At 42.4% G+C, this 27,482-nt stretch overlaps 1 protein-coding gene and 1 non-coding gene across 3 annotated transcripts in view; both read right to left on the minus strand.

Annotated features, from left to right (window-relative positions):
- The window catches only part of DOCK5 (dedicator of cytokinesis 5), a 235,806-nt gene that overhangs the window by 101,079 nt on the left and 107,245 nt on the right, over positions 1-27,482 (minus strand). For both annotated transcript variants that reach the window (XM_050801968.1, XM_050801967.1), the window contains exons 7-13: positions 23,395-23,530; positions 20,809-20,966; positions 19,249-19,330; positions 17,442-17,571; positions 15,568-15,640; positions 11,289-11,431; positions 6,951-7,076 (exon numbers count right to left, since the gene is read on the minus strand). In XM_050801968.1, the coding sequence (XP_050657925.1) occupies positions 6,951-7,076; positions 11,289-11,431; positions 15,568-15,640; positions 17,442-17,571; positions 19,249-19,330; positions 20,809-20,966; positions 23,395-23,530 (848 nt within the window). The remainder of the gene's footprint in view (positions 1-6,950; positions 7,077-11,288; positions 11,432-15,567; positions 15,641-17,441; positions 17,572-19,248; positions 19,331-20,808; positions 20,967-23,394; positions 23,531-27,482) is intronic.
- LOC126961980 (U5 spliceosomal RNA) lies at positions 10,312-10,425 on the minus strand. Its single transcript, XR_007728545.1, has one exon. It is a non-coding gene; the product is annotated as a U5 spliceosomal RNA (small nuclear RNA).

Raw genomic sequence — 27,482 nt, forward strand, 5'->3', positions numbered from 1 at the left:
CATTAACTCGTCATTTACATTAGGTATATCTCCTAATGCTATCCCTCCCCACTCCCCCTACCCTACAACAGGCCCAAGTGTGTGATGTTCCCCTTCCTGTGTCCAAGTGTTCTCGTTGTTCAATTCCCACTTATGAGTGAGAACACGCAGTGTTTGGTTTTTTGTCCTTGCAATAGTTTGCTGAGAATGATGGTTTCCAGCTTCATCCATGTCCCTACAAAGGACATGAACTCATCATTTTTTATGGCTGCATAGTATTCCATGGTGTATACATGCCACATTTTCTTAATCCAGTCTATCACTGTAGGACATCTGGGTTGGTTCCAAGTCTTTGCTATTGTGAATAGTGCCAAAATAAACATACGTGTGCATGTGTCTTTACAGCAGTGTGATTTATAATCCTTTGGGTATATACCCAGTAATGGGATGGCTGGGTCAAATGGTATTTCTAGTTCTAGATTCCTGAGGAATCGCCACACTGTCTTCCACAATGGTTGAACTAGTTTACACTCCCACCAACAGTGTAAAAATGTTCCTGTTTCTCCACATCCTCTCCAACACCTGTTGTTTCCTGACTTTTTAATGATCACCATTCTAACTGGTGTGAGATGGTATCTCATTGTGGTTTTGATTTGCATTTCTCTGATGGCCAGTGATGATGAGCATTTTTTCATGTGTCTGTTGGCTGCATAAATGTCTTCTTTTGAGAAGTGTCTGTTCATATCCTTCGCCCACATGTTGATGGGGTTGTTTTTTTCTTGTAAATTTGTTTGTGCTCCTTGTAGATTCTGGATATTAGCCCTTTGTCAGATGAGTAGATTGCAAAAATTTTCTCCCATTCTGCAGGTTGCCTGTTCACTCTGATAGCAGTTTCTTTTGCTGTGCAGAAGCTTTTTAGTTTAATTAGATCCCGTTTGTCAACTTTGGCTTTTGTTGCCATTGCTTTGGTGTTTTAGACATGAAGTCCTTGCCCATGCCTATGTCCTGAATGGTATTGCCTAGGTTTTCTTCTACGGTTTTTATGGTTTTAGGTCTAACATTTAAGTCTTTAATCTACCTTGAATTAATTTTTGTATAAAGTATAAGGAAGGGATCCAGTTTTAGCTTTCTACATATGGCTAGCCAGTTTTCTAAGCACCATTTATTAAATAGGGAATCCTTTCCCCACTTCTTGTTTTCGTCAGGTTTGTCCAAGATCAGATGATTGTAGATGTGTGGTGTTATTTCTGAGGCCTCTGATCTGTTTCATTGGTCTATATCTCTGTTTTGGTATCAGTACCATGCTGTTTTGGTTACTGTAGCCTTGCAGTATAGTTTGAAGTCAGGTAGCATGATGCCTCCAACTTTGTTCCTTTGCCTTAGGATTGACTTGGCAATGCGGGCTCTTTTCTGGTTCCATATGAACTTTAAAGTAGTTTTTTCCAATTATGTGAAGTCACTGGTAGCTTGATAGGGATGGCACTGAATCTATAAATTACCTTGGGCAGTATGGCCATTTTCACGATACTGATTCTTCCTATCCATGAGCATGGAATGTTCTTCCATTTGTTTGTATCCTCTTTTATTTCATTTTATCTTATCAGTGGTTTGTAGCTCTCCTTGAAGAGGTCCTTCATATCCCTTGTAAGTTGGATTCCTAGGTATTTTATTCTCTTTGAAGCAATTGTGAATGGGAGTTCACTCATGATTTGTTTTTTTCTTTTTTTTTTTTTCTTTGAGACGGAGTCTCGCTCTGTCGCCCAGGCTGGAGTGCAGTGGCGCGATCTCGGCTCACTGCAAGCTCCGCCTCCCGGGTTCACGCCATTCTCCTGCCTCAGCCTCCCGAGTAGCTGGGACTACAGGCGCCCACAACCGCGCCCGGCTAATTTTTTTTTTTTTTTGTATTTTTAGTAGAGACGGGGTTTCACCGTGGTCTCGATCTCCTGACCTTGTGATCCGCCCGCCTCGGCCTCCCAAAGTGCTGGGATTACAGGCGTGAGCCACCGCGCCCGGCCGATTTGTTTTTTTCAAAGAACATCTTTATTTCTGCCTTCATTTCATTATTTACTCAGTAGTCATACAGAAGCAGGTTGTTCAGTTTCCATGTAGTTGAGCAGTTTTGAGTGAGTTTCTTAATCCTGAGTTCTGGTTTGATTGCACTGTGGTCGGAGAGACAGTTTGTTATAATTTCTGTTCTTTTACATTTGCCGAGGAATGCTTTACTTCCAACTATGTGGTCAATTTTGGAATAAGTGCGATGTGGTGCTGAGAAGAATGTATATTCCGTTGATTTGGAGTGGAGAGTTCTGTAGATGTCTATTAGGTCTGCTTGGTGCAGAGCTGAGTTCAATTCCTGGATATCCTTGTTAACTTTCTGTCTCGTTGATCTGTCTAATGTTGACAGTGGGATGTTAAAGTCTCCCATTATTATTGTATGGGAGTCTAAGTCCCTTTGTAGGTCTCTAAGGACTTGCTGTATGAATCTGGGTGCTCCTGTATTGGGTGCATGTATATTTAGGATAGCTAGCTCTTCTTGTTGAATTGATCCCTTTACCATTATGTAATGGCCTTCTTTGTCCCTTTTGATCTTTGTTGGTTTAAAGTCTGTTTTATCAGAGACTAGGATTGCAACCCCTGCCTTTTTTTGTTTCCCATTTGCTTGGTAGATCTTCCTCCATCCCTTTATTTTGAGCCTATGTGTGTCTCTGCACGTGAGATGGGTCTCCTGAATACAGCAAACTAATGGGTCTTGACTCTTTATCCAATTTGCCAGTCTGTGTCTTTTAATTGGAGCATTAATCCCATTTACATTTAAGGTTAATATTGTTATGTGTGAATTTGATCCTGTCATTATGATGTTAGCTGGTTATTTTGCTCGTTAGTTGATGCAGTTTCTTCCTAGCATCGATGGTCTCTACAACTTGGCGTGTTTTTTGCAGTGGCTGGTACCATTTGTTCCTTTCCATGTTTAGTGCTTCCTTCAGGAGCTCTTGTAGGGCAGGCCTGGTGGTGACAAAATCTCTCAGCATTTGCTTGTCTGTAAAAGATTTTATTTCTCCTTTACTTATGAAGCTTAGTTTGGCTGGATATGAAATTTCAGGTTGAAAATTCTTTTCCTTAAGAATGTTGAATACTGGTCCCCACTCTCTTCTGGCTTGTAGAGTTTCTGCTGAGTGATCTGCTGCTAGTCTGTTGGGCTTCCTTCTGTGGGTAATCCGACCTTTCTGTCTGACTGCCCTTAACATTTTTTCCTTCATTTCAACCTTGGTGAATCTGACAATTATGTGTCTTGGAGTTGCTCTTCTCAAGGAGTATCCTTGTGGCATTCTCTGTATTTCCTGAATTTGAATGTTGGCCTGCCTTGCTAGGTTGGGGAAGTTCTCCTGGATAATATCCTGAAGAGTGTTTTCCAATTTGGTTCCATTCTCCCCATCACTTTCAGGTACACCAATCAGATGTAGATTTGGTCTTTCACATAGTCTCATACTTCTTGAAGGCTTTGTTCATTTCTTTTTATTCTTTTTTCTCTAAACTTCTCTTCTTGCTTCATTTCATTCATTTGCTCTTCCATCTCTGATACCCTTTCTTCCAGTTGATCGAATTGGCTACTGAAGCTTGTGCATTCATCACGTAGTTCTCGTGCCATGGTTTTCAGCTCCATCAGATCCTTTAAGGACTTCTCTGCATTGGTTATTCTAGTTAGCCATTTGTCTAATCTTTTTTCAGGTTTTTAACTTAATTGCTATGGGTTTGAACTTCCTCCTTTAGCTCGGAGAAGTTTGTTCGTCTGAAGCCTTCTTCTCTCAACTTGTCAAAGTCATTCTCTGTCCAGCTTTGTTCCATTGCCGGCGAGGAGCTGCATTTTTTGGAGGAGGAGAGGCACTCTGATTTTTAGAATTTTCAGTTTTTCTGTTCTGTTTTTTCCCCATCTTTGTGGTTTTATCTACCTTTGGTCTTTGATGATGGTGATGTACAGTTGGAGTTTTGGTGTGGATGTCCTTTCTGTTTGTTAGTTTTCCTTCTGACAGTCAGGACCATCAGCTGCAGGTCTGTTGGAGTTTGCAGGAGGTCCACTCCAGACCCTGTTTGCCTGGGAGTCAGCAGTGGAGGATGCAGAACAGCGAATATTACTGAACAGAAAATGTTGCTGCCTGATCATTCCTCTGGAAGTTTCGTGTCAGAGGGGTACCTGGCTGTGTGATGTGTTACTCGGCCCCTACTGGGGGATGTCTCCCAGTTAAGCTATTTGGGGGTCAGGGACCCATTTGAGGAGGCAGTCTGTCCGTTCTCAGATCTCAAGCTCTGTGCTGGGAAAACCACTACTCTCTTCAAAGCTGTCAGACAGGGACATTTAAGTCTGCAGAGGTTTCTGCTGCCTTTTGTTTGGCTATGCCCTGCCCCTAGAGGTGGAGTCTACAGAGGAAGGCAGGCCTCCTTGAACTGAGGTGGGCTCCACCAAGTTCGAGCTTCCTGGCAGCTTTGTTTACCTACTCAAGCCTCAGCAATGGCGGGCGCCCCTCCCCCAGTCTCGCTGCCAGCTTGCAGTTCGATCTCAGACTGCTGTGCTAGCAATGAGCGAGGCTCCATGGGCGTGGAATCCTCTGAGCCAGGCGTGGGATATAATCTCCTGGTGTGCCGTTTGCTAAGACCATTGGAAAAGCGCAGTATTAGGGTGGGAGTGACCTGATTTTCCAGGTGCCGTCTGTCACTGCTTTGTTTGGCTAGGAAAGGGAATTCCCTGACCCCTTGAGCTTCCCGTGTGAGGCGATGCCTCACCCTGCTTCGGCTCACGCTTGGTGGGCTGCACCCACTGTCTGACACGCCCCAGTGAGATGAACCTGGTACCTCAGTTGGAAATGCGGAAATCACCCGTCTTCTGTGTCGCTCACAATGGGAGCTGTAGACTGGAGCTGTTCCTATTCGGCCATCTTGGAACCGTCCCCTTAGATGATTTTTTTTTGGTCTTTCTTTCTTGAGACAGAGTCTTCTCTATTGCCCAGGCTGGAGTGCAGTGGCACGATCTAACGTCACTACAAACTCTGCCTCCTGAGTTCAAGTGATCCTCCCACTTCAGCCTTCCAAGTAGCTGGGATTACAGGCACGCACCACCACTCCCGGCTTTTTTTTCTTTTTGAGATAGAGTCTTGCTGTGTCACCCTGGAGTGCAGTGGAACAATCTCAGCTCACTGCAACCACCACCTCCCGGGTTCAAGCAATTCTCCTGCCTCAGCCTCCCAAGTAACTGGGATTACAGGTGCACATCAACTTGCCCAGCTAATTTTTGTGTTTGGAATAGAGATGGGGTTTTACCATGTTGGCCAGGCTGGTCTTAAACTCCTGACCTCAAGTGATCCACCCACCTCAGCCTCTCAAAGTGCGGGATTACAGATGTAAGCCATCTCGCCTGGCCATATTCTAGATGAATTTTAAAACTGATGTATCCCTTGGCATTCTATGAACCAATCCTATTGACTTAAAAACAAAAAACAAACAAAAAAATGTTATTTTACAAGCCAGATTTCAAAGGTAAACTCACCTTATTCAAAGGCCTCAGGAGAAGCCAACCCTGCTGTCACCTTGATCAAAGAATGAACTCCTCTACTTTATGTTTTCAGATTTGTGTCTTGTTGTAGCAGTAAAATTTTTCTTTAACAAGAAGACAAAATATTTTCCCAGAATGTTGATGAATGTATATCAGGGTAAAATGGCCATGTAATGGACAAAATAAGCAAAAAACTATCTTCTTTTATGAGAAAAAGAAAAAAAGAGTGATCTCCATTTTATTACTTTTTTATTCATTCATTCCACAAATATTCATTTAAGACTCACTACATGTAGAGAGTGTAGGAAGCAACAAGTTATCACTGCCCCTTAATTTCTCAAAGGAGAAATAAGATCTTGTATTACTTTAAAATACCTAATTTTTTATTTTTATTTTTTTTTGAGACAGAGTCTTGCTCTGTCACCCAGGCTGGAGTGCAGTGGCGCAATCATAGCTCACTGCAAGCTCTGCCTCTCGGGCTCAAGCGATTCTCATGCCTCGGCCTCCTGAGTAGCTGGGACTACAGGCACCTGCCACCATGTCCAGCTAATTTTTGTATTTTTGATAGAGACAAGTTTTAGCATGTTGGCCAGGCTGGACTCAAAGTCCTGACCTCAAGTGATCTGCCTGCCTCGGCCTCCCAAAGTGCTGGGATTACAGACATGAGCCACCACGCCTGGCCTAAAATAACCTGGATTTTTGTGCAACAGATAAGTTGGTTTTCTAGAATTTTTCTAACATGGCATGGTTGTTTTTCTAGAATTTCTATTAATATCAGTTAGTTTATAGCAACATGTATAAAATTTGAGGGACTGATTCCCTTTTCTTAGTACGGAGATTAAAATTAAATGGGTGAAGTCAGCGAATTGAGAGAACACACACATATGCAGATCACTAGAAAGAAGATGAAACAGGAAAATGCTGACATTCTCGTCACAACAAGAACAGGGAGAGCCAGAGCACTTTTGGAGCTGCAGAGAAGGGACATCCTGGGGACGCAAGGCGCCCACAAATGACCAATGTCTCCTGGGGAGCACCCTGTCTATAAGAGTCGAAAAGAAAGTAAGGGTTACACACAAAGGCTGAGGCCAATTCAGTCACTGCAAGCTCCGCCTCCTGAGCCTCCCGAGTAGAGCACCCGCCCGGCTGTTTTTTGCTATTTTTGTAGAGAGGGGTCTGTGTAAAAGGATGGTCTCGATCTCCTGAGAGTAAAGAAACAGGCTTTGAGTTATGTTTAAAAGCATTATCTTGGGCTTGCACACTGGGTAGCTTCTTAAGTACTGCAGGTGTCTCTGTTTGTGTCCCAGTTGCCTCAGGACCAATGAATGTAAACAACCAAGTCTTCTGGATCCAAGTTGCCTCCACTGTCCAATAAGAAACAATCGCTGCACAGGAGGAAGCAAACAGGTGAACCATGCAAAGTGCTTACCCGGCAGTATGATTTCAGGAAAGCCCATCTTCCGGGCTATTGCTGTTGATCTATCAACCAAGTGTGAAAAATTCTTCTGAACCTGTGTGAGGTCACCTGGCAAGAGCTTCAAGGATACCCAAAGTCCTTTAAACAAATAAAAGATAAATTTTTAGTTCTTTGTATGATCTGTATAACACATGCATAACTGTTGAGAAGAACATTTAAATTGTATAGTCACAATCTTACTATAAAGATGTAAATTCTCCCCCAGTTGACCTATAATTTTAATGACACTTCCATTAAAATCACAACATGACCTCTTTGAGAATTCGACAGAGATGTGAACAGATGCTAACTTTGGGGGAAGAAAAGGGTAAAGATAGGCCCTACCAGATACCAGAATATATGGTAAAGCTACAATGATCTGTGATACTAGTGGTAAAAAAAAGACATATACATGAAACAATGAAATACTATAGTATAGAGCAATTTAATATATGGCAAAAGAGGCATAACAAATCATGAAAAAAATCCAATAATTACATGAATATGCTGGGATTATTTTCTTGCTACCTAAAAAAATTTAATTTCTCATCTTGTATTTTCATTAAAATAAATTCCCAATAATGAATTACATAGAAAAAGAAGGCAGAATGTTAAAAGGAAAAAGAAGTGTATAGTTATTAAACCTCTGAGAACAAACCATTTTTTTTTTTTTTCTTTCTTTGAGACAGAGTCTCACTTTGTTGCCCAGGCGGAATGCGGTGGCATCATCTCAGCTCACTGCAACTTTTTTTTTTTTTTTTTTTTTTTTTGAGACGGAGTCTCGCTGTGTGGCCCAGGCTGGAGTGCAGTGGCCCGATCTCGGCTCACTGCAAGCTCCACCTCCCGGGTTCACGCCATTCTCCCACCTCAGCCTCCGAGTATCTGGGACTACAGGTGCCCGCCACCACGCCCGGCTAGTTTTTTGTATTTTTAATAGAGTATTTTTAATAGAGACGGGGTTTCACTGTGTTAGCCAGGATGGTCTCGATCTCCTGACCTCGTGATCCACCCACCTCAGCCTCCCAAAATGCTGGGATTACAGGCTTGAGCCACCGCGCCTGGCCTCACTGCAACTTCTGACTCCTGAGTTCAAGCAATTCTCATGCCTTAGCCTCCCCAGTAGCTGGGATTACAGGTGTGCACCAATACACTGGCTAATCATTGTATTTTTTTTTTTTAGTAGAGATGGGGTTTCACCATGTTAGCCAGGCTGGTCTCGAACTCCTAACCTCAAGTAATCCACCTGCCTCAGCCTCCCAAAGTGCTGGGATTACAGGCATGAGACATCATGCCCAGCCGTAATGATTTTTAAATATCAGTTTGCAACATAACCAAGAGTGCAGTAAGATAAACACTCACACATGGTAGAAATCTATGGCAAGCGATTTGGCAATATTTATATCTCCAGGTGTAAGCTTGTTCCCAGCATGTGATCTAGAAATCCAACTTCTGGGAATTTTCTTGGGGAGACAGCCTTAAACATGGAAAAGACTTCATGTATAAAGATAGTCAGAGTACGGGTTTTTATATTTGTAATAACAACAAATTAGAAAGCACTTAAGTGTTTATCTAGGGGATTCCCTCTTCTTAAGTCTAAATGCTAGAATATTATGCAGCCATAAAAAAGTATTTGTGAAGAGCACAAAAACATTTGGAAAGTGCTTGTTTGGCATGAAGTATGGTATTTGGGAAAAAAAGAAAGAAAAAAAGAAAAGTGCTTGTTTTGCTGTTAGGCAGCAAGAATGGAAATGACTTTTTTTCAGTTTTGTTTAAAAAATTACACGTACATGGTAATCTATTTAGTATAAGGGTTTTCCACTCCAGCTGAAATTATACTTAGTTAAGAGCTCTAAAAAAAAAACAGAAATAGGGCCAGGCACAGTGGCTTACACCTGTAATCCCAGCACTTTGGGAGACCGAGGTGGGAGGATCACTTGAGTTCAGGAGTTCGAGACCAGCCTGGCTAACATAGTAAAAGCCCGTCTCTACTAAAAATAGAAAAATTAGCCAGGTGTGATGACAGGTGTCTGTAATCCCAGCTACTTGGGAGGCTGAGTCTGGAGAATCACTGGAACCCAGGTGACAGAAGTTGCAGTGAGCCGGGATTGCACCATTGCACTCCAGCCTGGGCGACAGAGTGAGACTCCATCTCAAAAAAACAAAAACAAAAACAGAAATATATTTAGTTATTTGTTTTCAGATTCTTTATTGATTCCTTGCATGTCTTTCCTATGCAGGATAATTGCAAGTACATAAGAAACTAAATATTATGAAAATAACATGTTTTCTGATTGCTTCTATTTTGGAAGACGGTTACAGGGTAGTGAAAAAAAGTCATTCAGTCTCTGTATTTTTGATATGTACAGACTAATTCAGTCTCTCTCTCTCTCTCTCTATATATATATATTTTTTTTTGAGACGAAGTCTCGCTCTGTTGCCATACTGGAGAGTAGTGGCAAAATCTTGGCTCACTGCAATCTCTGACTTTGTGGTTCAAGCGATTCTCCTGCCTCAGCCTCCTGAGTAGCTGGGATTACAGCCATGCCACCATGCCCAGCTAATTTTTGTATTTTTAGTAGAGACAAGGTTTCACCATGTTGTTCAGGAGGGTCTCCAATTCCTGATCTTGTGATCCACCCACCTTGGCCTCCCAAAGTGCTGGGACTACAGGCGTGAGCCACCCCCGGGCCAGTCTCTACATATTTTTGAAATAGGAGTTAAGAAATTATTTAGACAGATAGTGACGGTAAGGAAATCCTCAGCAAGGTTTTCCTCTTAATGAAAAGCAGCCCCCAAATCATTTTCTTTTCCAACAAAGATTAGCCTGTAAAATCGAGCTGCAGACATAGACAAGCAAGCTGGAAGCTCACATGGGTGAATGCCAGCAGTTGTGCCAATAGGAAAGGGCTACCTGGAGCTAGGCATGTCTAACATGGCGTCTCCATCGTCCCTTCTCTTTGAGAGCCACGTGTACAGTAAGAAGTAGACAACATGGCACCAGCCAGGTGGAAAGCCCATTTGCATAAGATTAGAATGGAGTGACCAGTCTTCCCTGCATGCGATGTAAATGTCACACCTGGTCCAACCAATCTGTAGGCCCTACAGAAATCAGACACCACCTCCTCAAGCCTGCCTATAAAATCTGGGAGCCCCTATCTCTCACGAGAGACAGAGAACTATTCTCCTTTCTCTTTCTTTTGCCTATTAAACCTCCACTCCTAAACTCCATCTTTGTGTGTGTCCATGTCCTTAATTTTCTTGGCATGGGACAACAAACCCTTGGGTATTACCCCAGACAACAATGCTGCTTCGTTTTTTTAAACTAATTTCATAAGCTCTGCAAACACAAGGTCTTAAAAAGTTGATTAAAGCTCAGAGTGGTTCCTCTCCATGGAAATCTTTAGTAAAAGGTGAAAGATTTATAAAATATTAAGGAAAATCAAAGTATTCATGTTTGAAATTTTACAAATATGGTCATCACCTTGGTATTTGCGTCTTTAAACTGCTTTTCCTTATTTGATTCAAAATGCAGTTTCAATAAGCAGAACTTCTCTTAGTTAAAACTCTATCAACAGAGCATGATATGGAGATACTGAAAACTAAAATTTTTACATTATTTTATATTAATACATATTCATCTGTATTACTTTGGTTTCCTTCCTCTCAGTTTTAAAAAATGTGATGGGATAAACTATTCAGAATAGAGCATAATTATTATCTAGGGTCGGCATTGGGAATGAAGGGTAGACAAAAATGTGGAGGCCAGGAGTGGTGGCTCATGCCTATAGTTCCAGGGATTTGGGAGGCCAAGGTGGGAGGATCACTTGAGGCCAGAAGTTGAGACCAGCCTGGGCAATATAGTAAGATCCCATCTCTACAAAAAATTTAAAAATTAGCTGAGCATGGTGGTGCATGCCTGTAGTCCCAGCTACTTGGGAGGCTGAGGTAGGAGGATTGCTTGAGCCCAGGAAGTGGAGACTGCAGTGAGCCAAGACCATGCAACTGCACTCCAGCCTGGGTGACAACATGAGACCGTCTCAAAATAAATAAATAAATAAATGAATAAAGAGTAAAGACTCATGGGATAAAAATTTGTTCCACAGAATTTACAAAACACAACTGTGATCAAATCACTGCTGGGTCCATTTCAATGCAATTTAGTCTTAAAAGCCTGTGGTAGGAAGCCTGAGGTCCCTAGCAGAGGCTGTTTTGTATCAGAGAAAGATAATAAAGGGCAGGAGTCCAAGGACCCAGCTGTGAATGTCCCCCACCCTCAGCAGAGTCCCTCCCAGCTCTGGCACTGGACTGTACCTTGCCCTTTGTGATTCACTTCCTTTGCTGCAATCACTTTATTCAAGACTGAAGTGAGTGGCTCATTCTCCCCAGTCACATGTGATGTTATCAAAGGTGACATGATGAGCTGCCGCTGGCGGATGTAGGTTTCCATCGCAATTCTTGGAAAAGAGAAATAAGAGGTAAGGTGGGAGGGGGAAGAAGGAAGTCTCTGCAGCACAACCTCAGGTAATGGTGAGTCGTATGGGAATAATTTGGAAATATCAACACTAAATACCCCTATTCTATCTTTCCTTAGTTTTCCATTTTGTGTCTATCTTAAATACTAAATTCACCTTGGAAATTACTTGAGGCAAAGAGGGAGGGAAAAACCCCAAGAGTACACAAAACTGGTGACAAAAGGTTAGCAGCTAAAATCAGAGGCAATGCTCCATGCTCTGTCAGAGGCAGAAGAGGCTGCTGCAATAGAATTGAAGACAGAGCACCCACAGGAGGGGCAGGAGCCCCCAGGTCTACTTCTACTTGATAGTGAGCTCTGCAAGAGGCTCCCTTTGGGCCTCAGTTTCTCCATCTGTAAGAGATGGGCTGGGATCCCATGCCTGTTAAGGCTTCTGTCTAGTGTCAACCCCCTATGTACGAGCACGGTGTATATACCTGGTGTCTGGCAGATGTTCTCAGATTTCTATGTGATGACAAGCTAGATCTTGGCATGGGTGCTGCCAAACAAGCTCCACTTGAGTGACCTTATCAGGCTGTGGCTCGTAAAGGGCGATCAAAGAACCAAACACAGCCCCCATTCTACTGAAGGCAGAAGCACGATCAGCAACTGCACCTCGGCGGGCAGTACAATAGTCTCCTGTCTCCTCTGTCCGCTGCACGTAGGCCAGTTTTCTCCACAGGGTTCCCTGCACCCTGACAATAAAACACGCTGCAATATGTGACCGGCAAATGGGATTGCTATAGTCTTGAGTTCCTGTTTTTTACAAATGACTCTCTCTAAATGGACTTGCAGAATACACATACCACACTCTCCTACTGGAAAACACTGTAAAGTTTTTGAAGTAGGTTATGGCAGTGCTTGCCGTAAATCTTAGGCATTCAATGCCAGAGGCTGCAGTCTACATCGTAAATACTTCACTGTGGCTGTTGGCGGCACAGTGAGCAGTAATCAAATTAAGGCAGGGTTCGTCAGGGACTCAAAGTGTGGATTATGCAGTGGGGACAATCTCAGGTCTAAGTATTGTGATATGGTTGCTGGAGGAAAGCTGGTTCAGAAATTAAGCAGGAGGCACATCGCCACCAGCAAATATACAGATGACTGTTTCAGACATCTTTCATATCCATGAAGGCCACTCCTATTATGTACATATAATCTTAAATACAAATATAACACATTCAGAGTACCATAACATATATGGTACAGCATTTATATCTAGTAAGTATTATATGTATATTTATATTTATTCAATATACAGTCATATGCCTAACAATGTTTCAGTTAATGACAGACTGCATAGATGACCATGGTCCCATAAGATTATAAGGGAGCTGGCCAGGCATGATGGCTCACACCTGTAATCCCAGCACTTTGGAAGGCCGAGGCGGGTGGATCACCTGAGGTCAGGAGTTCGACATGAGCCTGACCAACATGGTGAAACCCCGTCTCTACTAAACATGGAAAAATTAGCCAGCTGTAATGGCATGCCCCTGTAATCTCAGCTACTCGGGAGGCTGAGGCAGGAGAATTGCTTGAACCCAGGAGGTGAGGTTGTAGTGAGCAGAGATCACGCCGCTACACTCCAGCCTGGCCAACAAGAGCGAATCTCTATCTCAAAAAAAAAGATTATTAATGGAGCTGAAACATTCCTATTGCCTAGTGATGTTATAGCTGTTTTAACATCTCAGCACAACTCATTACCTTTTCTATGTTTAAATATGTTTAAAGATACAAATAGCACTGTGTTACAATTGCCTGCAGTATTCAGTACAGTAGCATGCTGGACAGGTTTACAGTCTAAGAGCAAAAGGTTATACCATACAGCCTAGGTGTGTAGTAGTCCATACATCCCAGGTGTGTGTAAGTGCACTCTGTGGTGTCTACACAATGACAAGAGAGCCTAGCGACATGTTTCTCAGAATGTATCCTTGCCATGAAGTGATGCATGATTGTATTTAACATATCTATAATGTAATTAACAAATTAACATTATATTAAATTCAACATATTTATTAAATATACTTAAACATATTTATATATTATACAATACATATTGATATAGGTGTGTGCATACAGTGTTTTATATTATACACAAAACAAGAGCAGCATTCATGGAGATGAAAGTTATCACATAATTAACTTTAGCACTGTGCTACATAAAATATTTGTCTCGTCTTGGAAGGTCAATATATAGGTGGTAGCATACCAGGTAAGTGCATTTGATTTTTTAATTATTTTATCTATTTTTACTTTATATTTTATTTTATCTGAGACAGGGTATGACTCTGTCACCCAGGATGGAGTGCAATGGCCATATTTTTAAAATAATTCCTAGCAGTCTCTGGATAAAAGAGACAAGTACTACTTAGCACGAGCTATTTGCACTATTATGTTTAGAAACTGGTCCAAAGGTGTGGACTTAACATTGAAAGATTAAAATTTTTATATTTTATTTATTACATATAATACATATTTTTTATATTAAAAAAAGACAACAGGAAAACAAAAACAGAGGCAAAATCACCAAGAGTTATATCAACAGAAATAATCACTGTTAATCATGGAATACATTTTTCGAAATATCTAAATTTTAAGGCTTTTAATGCATTGTAACAATTTATATTCCTATAAGTAATGTATGTCTCTTTATATCTACCCAAACACTAAAATGTGGTCAAGATAAAAACTAAACCTTGATGTTTCAATTTACATTTCACTCATCCTCAATAAATGTACAACGCCATTTCTCTGTGTGTGTGTGTGTATTCCCTTCATGTCCTTATTAATTTCTATTAATTCTTTATATATTACAAATACTCATCTTTCTCAAACACACTGCAAAGATTGTATTGATTTTTTTTATATGTATAAGTTCTCTACAATTTTTGGGTGGTTAAATCTATCAATTTTTCTTTTTTTGGCTGAATCTTTAAAATGGCCTCCTTCTCATTACTACCATATAAAACTTCTATTTTCCTGTTAATATTTTAAGATTCTAGCTCTTACAGTTGTATGTTTAATCATCTAAAATTTACAATGGCATAAGTTGTGAGACTGCAATCTAACTTAGGGATCTTAAATGGCCAACTTTCTCCAAAAAAAATTTTTTTTTGCATCATGTATCTTTCTCCACTAATTTGTGATATCATCTGTAAACAAATGATATATTAACTCAAATATATGATTCTGGCTGGTTTGTGGAATTCTCAGTTTGTTCTACTTGTCTGCAGGGCAGCCGCAAGTGAACTGAGATGATGCCCTCTGACTGGCACGATGGCCCCTGGTGGGAGTTGGTCCCGGCAATGCTCTCGGCCTCCGCTAGGCCTACACTGTCTGAGCCGGTGCTGGAGCAGGTCACGACGTTCACACTTGCACTTCTTCAGAGTGACATGGCTTGAATCTGCTCCCAACAGCTCCTCAATGGCCTACCCATGGCTCCAGCTCCTGCAGCTCAATATGGAGGGCCTTAGTGAAGCTCTGCAGGGATCCTTTCACACACTCCCAGGATGGCTTTCCCCCGACATGCAGGAATGCCAGCCCATGGGTGGGTCAGCCCTTCACTCTCTCATCTCCTAATCCCTCGCTTCAGACAGTGTGGCCCTCAGACCAGCTACACCAGCATCACCTGGGAGCTTGTCAGAGGCAGAACTCCCCTGCAGCCTAACAAGCTCCCCTGATTCATATGCATGATGTAGTCTGAGAAGCCCTATGCTAGCCCACGTGATTCTGTGTCTTCCATGATGCCTGTTTCATGCAATAGACTGCACATATACTTTGGCACTGGTGACACAAGGACGGTACCACTCTCTGCATTCCAGGGCAGACGGATACTTGCCCTATTCTATTCCTTTGGTCCTTTCTATAGAATCAGGGAAGTTCAGTTTACCCTCTTCAAAGGGAGTCCAACATCAAGGACTTTGAACAAAGTCCTTTTCTGTTCAGCTCCTATCTGACAATCTTGCAGCTTAGAATCCTTCCTTCTCTGAGAAAATGGTTTCTAGCACCTGTTTCTGTGTTAACACACAACTGAATGGCTAATCCAGGTCTCAAGTCACCTGGGACACATGCCAAAGTACTTACTGCTGAAAGGGAATAAAATGCTGCTTTTCTTCATCATCCACCTTCCCATGTATGATATCAGTAATATCCATCACTAGGAAAAAGACAAACTTCATTAAAGAAACTAATTGCTTCATGCCTCAGTAAGTTACTATGGAAAAGGACAGGATCAGCAAACATAAAACACTGGAGGAAGAAAGGTACCAAGCAGGGACTTTTTTTTAGATTTCTTTGCCAATGGTGATTCCCAGTATAACCAGCCCAGCAAAACAGTGACTCATGAGGTGCTGAGGAAGGGGTCTGGGTTTTACTGGATCAATTTTGCAGACTACCCACTTTAAAAACTCTACAAGGTCGAGTTGCTAGATTCTCCTCCTTTTTTTTTAAAGATAAAGTCTTGCTCTTTTGCTTAGGTTGGAGTGCAATGGCGCAATCTTGGCTCATTACAACCTCCACCTCCCCTGTTCAAGCAATTCTCCTGCCTCAGCCTCCCAAGTAGCTGGGACTACTACAGCGCATGCCACCATGCCTGGCTAACTTTTGTTTTTTTTCAGTATAGACAGGGTTTTACCATGTTGGCCAGGCTGGTCTTGAACTCCCGACCTCAGGTGATCCGCCCGCCTCAGCCTCCCAAAGTGCTGGGATTACAGGGATTAGCCATCGTGCCCTGCCCGAGTTGCTAAATTCTTGAGAAATTTAACATCAGGTTACTTCTTGGTAAGTCTGGAACCAAAGGTCCAGGAGCAGAATTGTGACATTTCCTTGATCGTTTTTGATCTATGAGTAACCAAAATGTCAATGTAAGGCCCAAACTGTATTTCCTCAATTGAACAAACTACAGAGGAAGATGCCGGGCCTTTTGGCAGGTTCTGGGGTTTGATGTAAGCCAAGGAGCCTCTCTGAAAGCATTTAGAAACAAACACAACATTGTCTTCGAAGAGTTAATTTCCTAGACAGGCAAACCACTTCCCAGCGAGTATTTTATTCCACTAAAATCAATATGCAGACCCAGACAGGGAGGATTCCAATAGTCACAACTTAGGTTCTACTGTGTATAAGACACAGTGTTGGGCACTAAGGGGGAAAGAAAGGAGCGTGGGCTAGGTGAGGACACAGAACCCATGCAAAGAAAACGGGCAGTGCCAGGCAGTAAATCCGCGTGTCTGATACTGACAATGACAACGTGATCCATCTCTTACTATCTCTGGGCCTTCTTCCCACCTTTCTTCCTCCTTTCCTCCTTCCTTCCCTCTCTCTATTTTCAAAATTGTGGTAAAACACACATAACATAAAATGTACCATCTTGCCCATTTTAAAGTATACAGTTCAGTGATATTAAGTGTATTCACATTATTGTGCAACCATCATCACCTTCCATCTCTAGAACTTTTTCATCTTTCCAAATGGAAACTCAATACCCATTAAACACTAACTCCCCATTCTCCCCCTCCAGCCCCTGGCACTCACCATTCTATGCTGTCTCTACGAATTTGACTACTCTAGGTGCCTCACATAGGTGGGATCATACAATATTTGTCTTTTGTGTCTGGCTTATTTACTTAGTGTAAAGTCCTCAAGGTTCATTTACGCTGTATGTAGCATGTGTCAGAATTCCCTTCCTGTTTGAGTAATATTCCATTGTGCGTACACACCACAGTTTCTTTGTCCATTTATGCACTGGTGGACACCTAGGTTACTTCCACCTTTTGCATATTGTGAATAATACTGCTACAAACATGGATGTACAAATATCTCCTCCAGACCTTGCTTTTGATTGTTTTGAAGTAGGGCAGCTGGATCATTTGCTAGTTCCATGTTTAATTTTTTGAGAAATTGCCATGCTATTTTCCATAGCACTGCACTATTTCACATTTGTCTCTGGGTCTCTCTTGTACCTGCCACTCCAAAAGGTCTTCGGAGTCCACAGGTGTGCTTCTTGCCTTCCTTCAGCTCCATGTGGCCCACGCGGACAATCTGGCACACGAGGCTGACACGGGGCCGGATGAGGTCCATGCTGCTGAGGTCCTAAAGGGGCAGAGAAAGTGCAAGAGGAGGTAGGGCTGGACCACTCTGTCCCCCGTGTCTCTTTTCTCTTTACCCTCTACAACAAAATCCTGTTCAGACCTTTTTTCTCAATGCTGAAATACCAGAATGACTCTCTTCTTCCCCATCTCCATCCAAGAGCTATTATGGCATCAGAGAACATGACTTTGTGCTTGTAAACAAGTGCTTTTTTGTTCCCCGGTTCCTACTTCAAATTTACAAATCAGATCATAGTCCGTCGGAAGTCTCCAGTTCATCAGCTTAAGCAGGGTATTGAAAAAGCAGGGCCCTCATCATTGCGACTGTATAGCCTTCTTGAATGTATCTCAGCACAGGATGCATTTCAGCATCAAATGAAGTAAAAACTTGTGTAACATTGACATTTACTGGGTATCCACACAAGTCTGTGACATTTCATTTCCTCTTCAAAACAAGCCCGTGAGGCAACTATAAGACAGGCATTGCTTTATGGGATTATTCACCTGATTTATGAGAGGTCTCCATTGAGAGCTTATCAGTGTATACTGAATCATGACAGAAGTGTCAATGAAATATCTATTTCTCTTGTAGCTAGGGTTCTACACTTGTCTGTTTTTTTTTTTTTTTTTTTTTGATTTTTTTTGATAAGGTCTCCCTATGTTATCAAAGCTGGCTTTGAACGTCTGGGCTCAAGGCATCCAGCTGCCTCAGCCTCCCAAAGTACTGGGATTACAGACATGAGCCACCACGCCCAGCCATTATTTGTATTCTTAAGGATGGGTGAGTAAACCCAGGAATGAGCTGATATCTCTCATTCAATTCAACTTCAGAAAAAAAATTAATCACATCTCAAACTGGTTATATGAAACAGCTGCCCAAGCTCTCTTTACCAAAGCAAGAATCACTTTTAACATAATCATTCCAAATCCAGCCTCTGTAATTTAGTTAACTCAGGTCTCCAAGATATCCATCAATGATAACGTCCACCCTGCATTTCTACTCTAGGTCTGCAAGGATTCTGTTAATGGAAAAATAAAGACTCCAGGTGACTAGTTACATGTACTGTGGCGCATTGACAGAGTAGTCCCCCCTTGTCTGTGATGAATATGCTCCGAGACCCCCAGTGGATACTTGAAACCAAAGACAGTACCGAACTCTATATGTGCTGCTTTTTCCTATACATACATACTTATAAAGTTTTACCTTTTCACTTAAAGGAAGCACGCTTCTCTTTGGCATATCCGAATTGGCAGCATCACTCCTCTTCTACTTTGAGGTCATTTTTCCTTTTTCAAATTCTTTAGTAGTGACAGGGTTTTACCATGTTGCACAGACTGGTCTCAAACTCCTCAGCTCACATGATCCTCCCACCTCAGCCTCCCAAAGTGCTGGAATTACAGGCCTGGGTCCCTGTGCCTGGATTGATTATCGTTTATTATCTGTCTTATCCATCAGGACAAAAACTGCTTTTTCCCCCTGATTTTTCATGGATATATCTCAAGTGCCTAAATCAGTGCCTGGCATTGAAGTACATGTTGAATAAATGGGTGGGTTATTCCTGCTGGGGGATTGATGATTTTTCCTTTAACCTTTTCATTTTGTATGTTTCCCACATATTCATTATGTGAATATGTTCATATCATAAACAAAGAGAATGATTAAACAGAAGGGAGGACTTACAGTAAACACTGCTTGGAGGTTATTGAGCTTCTCTATTTCCTTAGGCATCCCGTTACTGCCCCAACGAATTAGATAGTTCTCACTGGCAAAGGAAAACAAATTACTCTTAATGAGAGGCTAACAGACTTACAAGGGAAGGAGGAAGGGCCAGAAATGCTCAGTGAAATTCAACAGGCCAGTGTGAAAAGAGCTGAGTTGGGAACTGGGACCACACAGATGGCCACCACCGGGTGTCCTGGCATTAGAGAAGCGTCCCTGCTGTGGCTCTGCAAGGCATGCCCCGCACAGATACAGGACACCCACTGCTCCTGATGGGCACACACACGGTACAGCTTATGGGATGCTGTAGTCCGGGTTGTCCTTCCATCTCAAAATCTTTGAATAGAAGTTTCAGCTTTGCTGAATTAATAATTTAATTTTAGGTGGGGCACAGTGGCTCATGCCTGTATTCCCAGCACTTTGGGAGGCCAAAGCGGGTGGATTGCCTGAGGTCAGGAGTTCGAGACCAGGCTGGCCAATATGGTGAAACCCCGTCTCTACTAAAAATACAAAAATTCGCGGGGCATGGTGGCAGGTGCCTGTAATCCCAGCTACTTGGGAGGCTGAGGCTGGAGAATCACTTGGACCTGGGAGGCGGAGGTTGCAATGAGCTGAGATCGTGCCATTGCACTCCAGCCTGGAAGACAAGAGCTAAACTCTGTCTCAAAAAATAAAAAATAAAAAAAGAATTTAATTTTATAACAGTCATTCCAAATCTATCCCCTGTAATTCACATTATGACATTAAAATATATATATATATATTTTAAAGAAACAATTGTAAGCAATTACTTTTAACTATCTTCTCAAAAATAAATTCTCCATTTTCTTAGCTGATAAACAGTAGTGCCACTGTAGAGCTGAACAACGCCCACTGCACTTCTTAGAGTCTTAAAAAAAGGTTTTTTTTAATAGACATTATTTTCTTAAAGCAGTTTTGGCTTTGCAGCAAAGTTGAGCTGAAAACAGAGTCCCATAACATATTCTCTCCCCTCAGACACAACTTCCTTTGCTATCAACATTCTCCCGACCAGAGTAGTAACATTAGTTAAAACTGATGAAGCTACATTGACACATCATTTACCCAAAGTCCACAGTTTACATAAGGGTTCCCTCTTCGTATCGAACGCCCTGTGCATTTACACAAATTCATAATGGCATGCATCCACCACCATAGCATCACACAGAATAGTGTTGTTGCTCTAAAAATCCTCTGTGCTCTGCCTATTTATCCCTCCCTCACCTTCCCATGCAGCATCTTGAATTCTTTGTTCCCATCTCCAAGTCCTAATGAGTTTTATGTGATCTCTAAATCTCAGGGAGTATACAAACTGGCCACATTGTTCCAGTAGTGACATATGAAGGCTTCACAGCCCATATGATTTTACATTCTACTGCTTAGAAATCTTCCCTGCTTCCCTATTTTCTCTTCTCAAATCTGGCAAAGAGCTGCCCGGGTAAGGGTCGGGGAAGGCTGGGTATCTTTGCTAGGTCAGCAGCAGGGGATCTGGGTCTCTGCTACCTGATAAAAGTGGATTGGTCTGGGTCATAGAGGGCCATAAACAACTCTGCATCTTCCCCGATGTTGCAGACAAAGTTCTTGAAGTTCACATAGAGGCCATAGGTGTGGATGGTACTGAAGATGGACTGGCCCCGCGAGTCGAGGTTCTGCAGGATTGACTGAACAAAGATGGAACAGAGAAAAACATTTTGATTTTGGCAAATGGGAAATGTTGGCAAAAATATATATATATATATATATATTAGCCTGCAAATGGCAGATAGCCTGGGCACAGTGGCTCATTCCTGTAATCCCAGTGCTACTAGAGGAGTTTGAGACCAGCCTGGGCAACACAGCAAGTCTCTGTCCCTAAAAAATTTTTTTTAAAAAATTAGCTGTGCCTGTAGTCCCGGCCACGTGGGAACAGAAGAGGCTGCAGTGAGTGAGCTAGGATGAAGTCACTGAACTCCAGCCTGGGCAACCAAGTGAGACCCTGTCTCAATCAATCAGTTGATTAATCAATAAATAAAAAACAAAACACAGTCAGATAACATCCAAGAGGAAATGCATTTGCTAAGAAAAAGTGTATGTAAGCAGACAAATGCAGTGAGCAAAATATAATCATTATAATTTCAGTGATCAAGACTATCCTGTTCAGGACCTTGAACCCAAGACATTTAAAAAAATTGCTGTCTAAAAGGGATAATTCCAGGGTTTTGGTAGCTCCAAGAAGTGCTTGTCTTACACAGTAGCTTCTGAATGAAGCTCAAAAACATGAACATCATGATCCATTATCCTGGATAGATAAATAACTCATTAAAAACAAAATATTCCACTGAAAAGGCTTTACCTTCAGACATGGCTTGCCACTGGATTCACAACACAAGTATTATCATGACCACGCTAAAGAAGTAAACACTACAAACCAACAAACCAAAGAAAACTGACACAAATCAGAACAGAAAGACTGGAAGAAAAATATATAGCAAAATTTCAATATGTTTGGGTCTGAGAAATCAAAATATGAATAACTTTTTTTTTTTTTTTTTGAGACGGAGTCTCACTCTGTCACCCAGGCTGGAGTGCAGTGGCGTGATCTTGGCTCACTGCAAGCTCCGCCTCCCGGGTTCACACCATTCTCCTGCCTCAGCCTCCCGAACTTGTTTTTCTTTTTCAAGAGGCAGGGTCTTGCTTTGTTGCCCAGGCTGGAGTGCAGTGGTATGATCATAGTTCATTATAGCCTCAAATTCCCAGCCTCAAGTGATCCTCCTGCCTCAGCTTCCTGGGTAGCTGGGACTACAGTCATGCACTACTATGCCCAGCTAATTTTTAAAAAAATTTTTTGTAGATATGGGGTCTCACTATGTTGCTCTGTTGCCCAGTTGGTCTTGACTCCTGGCCTCAAATGATCCACCCACCTTGACCTCCCAAAGGGCTAGGATTACAGGCATGAGCCACCATGCACTGATTCTAATTTTTCTTTAATGTCCAATTATTACTTTCAAAGCCTTTCAAACACTTTATTTTAAAATATTATTTATTTTAGCCTAGGTGCAGTGGATCATGCCTGTAATCCAAGCACTTTGGGAGGTCGAGGAGGATGGATCACCTGAGGTCAGGAGTTTGAGACTGGCCTGACCAACATGGTGAAACCCCGTCTCTACTAAAAATACAAAAATTGGCCGGGCTCGGTGGCTCACACCTGTAATCCCAGCACTTTGGGAGGCAGAGGCGGGTGGATCACAAGGTCAGGAGTTTGAGACTAGCCTGGCCAACATGGTGAAACCCTGTCTCTACTAAAAAATACAAAAATTAGCTGAGCGTGGGCGTGGTGGTGGGTGCCTGTAATCCCAGTTACTCGGAAGGCTGATGCAGGAGAATAGCTTGAACCCGGGAGGCAGAGGTTGCAGTGAGCCAAGATCTGGCCACTGCACTCCAGCCTGGGTGACAGAGCAAGACTCCATAAAAAAAAAAAAAAATACAAAGATTAGCTGGGCATGGTGGTGGGCGCCTGTAGTCCCAGCTTCTCGGGAGGCTGAGGCAGAAGAATCATTTGAACCCAGGAGGCGGAGGTTGTGGTGAGCCGAGATCGTGCCACTGCACTCCAGCCTGGGCAACAAGAGTGAAATTCTACCTCAAAAATAAATAAATAAATAAATAAAAATAAATAAATAAATACTATTTATTTATAATTGCAATATATGCAATGAATGCAAGAGATTACACATTTAAAAAGTCTCCCTCCCACCCAGTTTTCCTTCCCAGAGGACATCCATTAATAATTATTTCTTGTCTATTATTTCAGAGTTAGTCTATGTATATGCAAGCATAGATTTACATACAGTTTTTTGAAACACAAATAATAGCATTTTTATATATACCGTTATGGATCCTGATCTTTTCACTTAATACGTATCTTTGTGATCTTTCCATATCAGAACATATATATATATATGTACCTGCCTCATCCTTTCTGCTGTTTCACTTTTAAAATGGGGACCAAACTACAGAAGTAGTTTTGTTCTCAATGATTTCCCTTTCTTTCTTTAAAAATCAAGGCAAAAATGGAAACTCAGTGGGCAGAATTTCACATTTGAGGAATTGTACCTTCTCTTCTTGGATCTTCTCCTCAATCCTTTTGGAGGCCACCTCATGGGCCTTGAAGAGGGCAACGGTGCTGGTTTCGTCGGGGTCTAGGATGTTCCCGTTATCATCTCGCACCACCAGATCTAACCCCAGCATTCTGGAGAGAAAGGAGTAGTCAGCTGGTTCTCCTCACCAGGGGCAGACTGTTTACTGAGGAGTCCTCATCAAGGAGCCCAGAGGATCCATAGTTAGAAAGGGAGATGCTGGACAAGCCAACGGAAGCACAGTTCACTGACTTTTCTCATTTCAGCTTCTGCCACCTTTCAACACTGTTACAAAACTCACAAGATGACGTGAGCCAAAGTCATAGAAGGATATGCAAATATGGTCCATAGATCCTCAAGAGAAAAGTAAAATTGGCACTGATTCTGACTAAATTCCTCTGGCCAATGCTTCTTGCCTGTAATCTTCTGTTATTATGAAGAGGAACTATGAAATGAAGAAAATATAGCATACAAAATTAAGATTCAACCTGTGTTTAATAAACACCTCCTTTGGCCAGGCACCGTGGAGGCGCCTGTAATCCTGTAATCCTAGAACTTTGGGAGGCCGAGGCAGGTGGATTACTTGAGACCAGGAGGTCAAGACCAGCCTGGGCAACATGTTGAAACCCTATCTCTGCTAAAAATACAAAAATTAACCAGGTGTAGTGGCACATGCCTGTAGTCCCAACTACTTGGGGGGCTGAGGTGTGAGGATTGCTTGAGCCCAGGAAGTTGAGGCTGCAATGAGCCAACATTGCACCACTGCACTCTAGCCTGTGTGAGAAAGCAAGACCCTGTCTGAAACAATAAATACATACATACATACATACATACCTCCTATATACACTTCGCATACATTGACTGATCATAACGCCATGAGGTAGGGTGGAGGTAATTGTTATTATTTCCATGATATGAGTAAAGAAACAGACCAAGTGGGCGTGGTCTGTCTATTACATTGCTATGAAGGACCAATGAACAATTATTGGAGGGCTTGCCTTGATTTCCTTAATTCAAGATGGTCATAAAGGAGATGAGTGAAGTAAGTCCTGGCTTGCTGCTATCTCATACTCAGAGCATGGGCTCTGGTGTCATTTACACCAGGATCTGAATCTTGGCTTGAATACTTGCTACCATTATGACCCTGGAGAATTTACTCAACTCTGCAAAACTTTGGTTTCTTCATCTGTATATATTCCTCACCCTTCGAGGTTGTTGTGAGAATTTATTTATTTATTTTTATTTTTTTTAGAGACAGCCTTAAACTCCTGGCCTCAAGCAATTCCTGTCTCAGCCTCCCAAGTAGCTGGAACTACAGGTTTACATCACCATGCTTAGCTAATTAAAAAAAAAAAAAATTGTAGACATGGGGTCTCGCTATGTTACCCAGGTTAGTCATGAACTCCTGGCTTCAAGTAAGCCTCCCACTTCAGCCTCCCAAAGTGCTGGGATTATAGGCATAAGCCATTGCACCTGGCCCTGTTGTGAGAATTTAATAAGATAATGCACGTACGGCACCTAATATAATATGTAGCATACAGTAAGCTCTCAGCTTAAGCATAAATGTTAGCTCTTGATATGGTTTGGATTTATGTTCCCACCCAAATCTCACATTCGCCCCAGTGTTGGAAGTGGGGCCTGGTGGGAGGTGACTGGATCATGGGGGTGGATCCTTCATAAACGGTTTCACACCATCCCTTTGGTGCTGTTCTTGTGACAGAGTTCTCATGAGATCTGGCTGATCTCTCTTGCTCCTGCTCTGGCCATGTAAGATGTGCCTGCTTCCCCTTCTGCTATGATTGTAAGTTTCCTGAGGCCTCCCCAAAGGCAGAAGCTGGTATGCTGCCTGTGCAGCCAGCAGAACTATGAGTCAATTAAACCTCTTTTCTTATAAATTACCCAGTCTCAGGTATTTCTTTATAGCAGTGTGAGAATGGACTAATACAGCTCTTACTGCAGCAACTGGTAGAAACAAACACCTGGCTGTGAGTGAAGTTGTAGCTCTGCGTGTTCTTGGGAATACCAAGGGCCACATCGTGGGTGCAATCCCTCCCCTCAAGGCTTTTGTGCCCAAAGTGCACACAGAAGTAGAAAAAAATTTTTCTTAGGCTCAAGAAGTTGAGGACTGTGGTGGAATAGGATACTGCTATCCGAATACCCAGCATGCATTCCCGGCACCAAAGAGCAAGACTACTCAGGGATAACACTGAAATGTGCCAAGTCTTTGGGAAGAAAGCAAAAATGCCTCCTCTCCCTCCTCCCTGTTTTACAGCATCTCCATCAACTGATTTGATCTGGCAGGTTCCTTTCCATGGCAGCCAGACCCACAGGCCACCCAGACTCATGAACGATGGCCATGCTGGCTCCTCAGAGACTGGATCAGGGAGGCACTGACACAGCAGCTCCATTTCCTGAGCTACTTCCAAGAGCTGGAATGGGAAAGAAGTCATGTTCTGCTGTTTGTGGGGTGTGAACATCCTGTGCCAGAGATCACAGGACCTCCAGGCCAATGTCATGGCAACACACCAAATGACAGCAGTGTCCTATGCGCAATGGAGAGCTGCCTTATCCCACCAAATTGGTCATTTATTTATTTATTTATTTGAGAAGGAGTCTCACTGTCACCCAGGCTGGAGTGCAGTGCCGTGATCTTGGCTCACTGCAACCTCCATCTCCTGAGGTCCAGCGATTCTTGTGCCTCAGCCTCCTAAGTAGGTGGGATTACAGACATACGCCACCATGCCCAGCTAATTTTTATACTTTCAGTAGAGATGGGTTTTCGTCATGTTGGCCAGGTTGGTCTCGAACTCCTGACCTCTGGTAATCTGCCCACCTCAGCCTCCCAAAGTGATGGGATTACAGGCATGAGTAACCTCACCTGGCCTAATTGGCCTTTTAATAAGTCCTCTGACACCGCAAGCCTGGCAGTGCAGCCGCTGTGGGTATGGTCTTCTGGGTGTTCAAGTCGTAGGGGAGGGTACTATTAATTCCTAACCCTAAGAAGGCAGCATTAGATATGGTGAAAAAAGTCTTGGATTCAAATTGAACCTTTCCCATTTATTATCTATGTGACTGGGAAGTAAATCACTTAAGCTCACTTGGTCTGTTTCTTTATCCATAAGATGTAAATAGTAACAGCTACCTCAACCCTATGTTTTAAGATTATAATCAAGTAATGGATATGAAATGTACATAGAAGGTGTTTCCTAAATACTGGTTGAATCTGAATCTTGCATGGCATGTTCACTTCAGCTACTTCAGGATATAGTTGTCACAGTCTATGACATTAAGTAAGTGGGATAATGATCTGTATTTTAATAGGTCTCTGAGGCATATCCAAGAATTCTGAGATTGGAAAAGCAGGGTAGAGGAGGAGGAAAAAAATCACATATGCATAAGTTGAAGAAATTTAGAATGAAACTAGATTCCAAAAGAGTCACCAATAACAACTAACCAAGGAACCACTTCTGCCTTTTAAAAAAGAGCTGGTCAGGAGGCAAAAATCCCAGGCCACCATCGATTTGGATATATGACTGAATTTCTCATTTTCCTGAAGGCAGTGATATCTGCAGCCTGCATATGTGCCTGAGTTAATCAGAAGATTAATGAAGTGATTAACTCTGTAGAGGTGATTGTAGACATGATCAGCAGGCTACAAACATGTTTTACTACTCCTGCAAGTCTGCTTTTCATACTCTGTAGACAATGGTCCCGGTTAAGGGGAGATGAACAGAAAGAAAGAGAATCAGTCTGGTATTGATTTAGAATCCACTGTTAAGAATAAAAATAGATACAGTCCCAAGTACCTGAAAATGACAACTTCAGAGGCTTGGTCATTTTCAGGGTATTTTTAGTTTAGTTTAGTTTGTGAGACAGGGACTCACTCTGTTGCCCAGGCTGGAGTGTAGGCATGCAATCATGGCTCACTGCAGCCTTGAACCTCCAGGCTCAAGTGATCCTCCTACCTTAGCCTCCCGAGTAGGTGGGATGACAGGTGTGCGCCACCACACCCAGCCAATTTTCAAATATTTACTGTAGAGATGCGGCCTCGCTATGTTGCCTGGG

This window comes from Macaca thibetana, chromosome 8 (assembly GCF_024542745.1).
Source record: "Macaca thibetana thibetana isolate TM-01 chromosome 8, ASM2454274v1, whole genome shotgun sequence".
NCBI classification, from domain to species: domain Eukaryota; kingdom Metazoa; phylum Chordata; class Mammalia; order Primates; family Cercopithecidae; genus Macaca; species Macaca thibetana.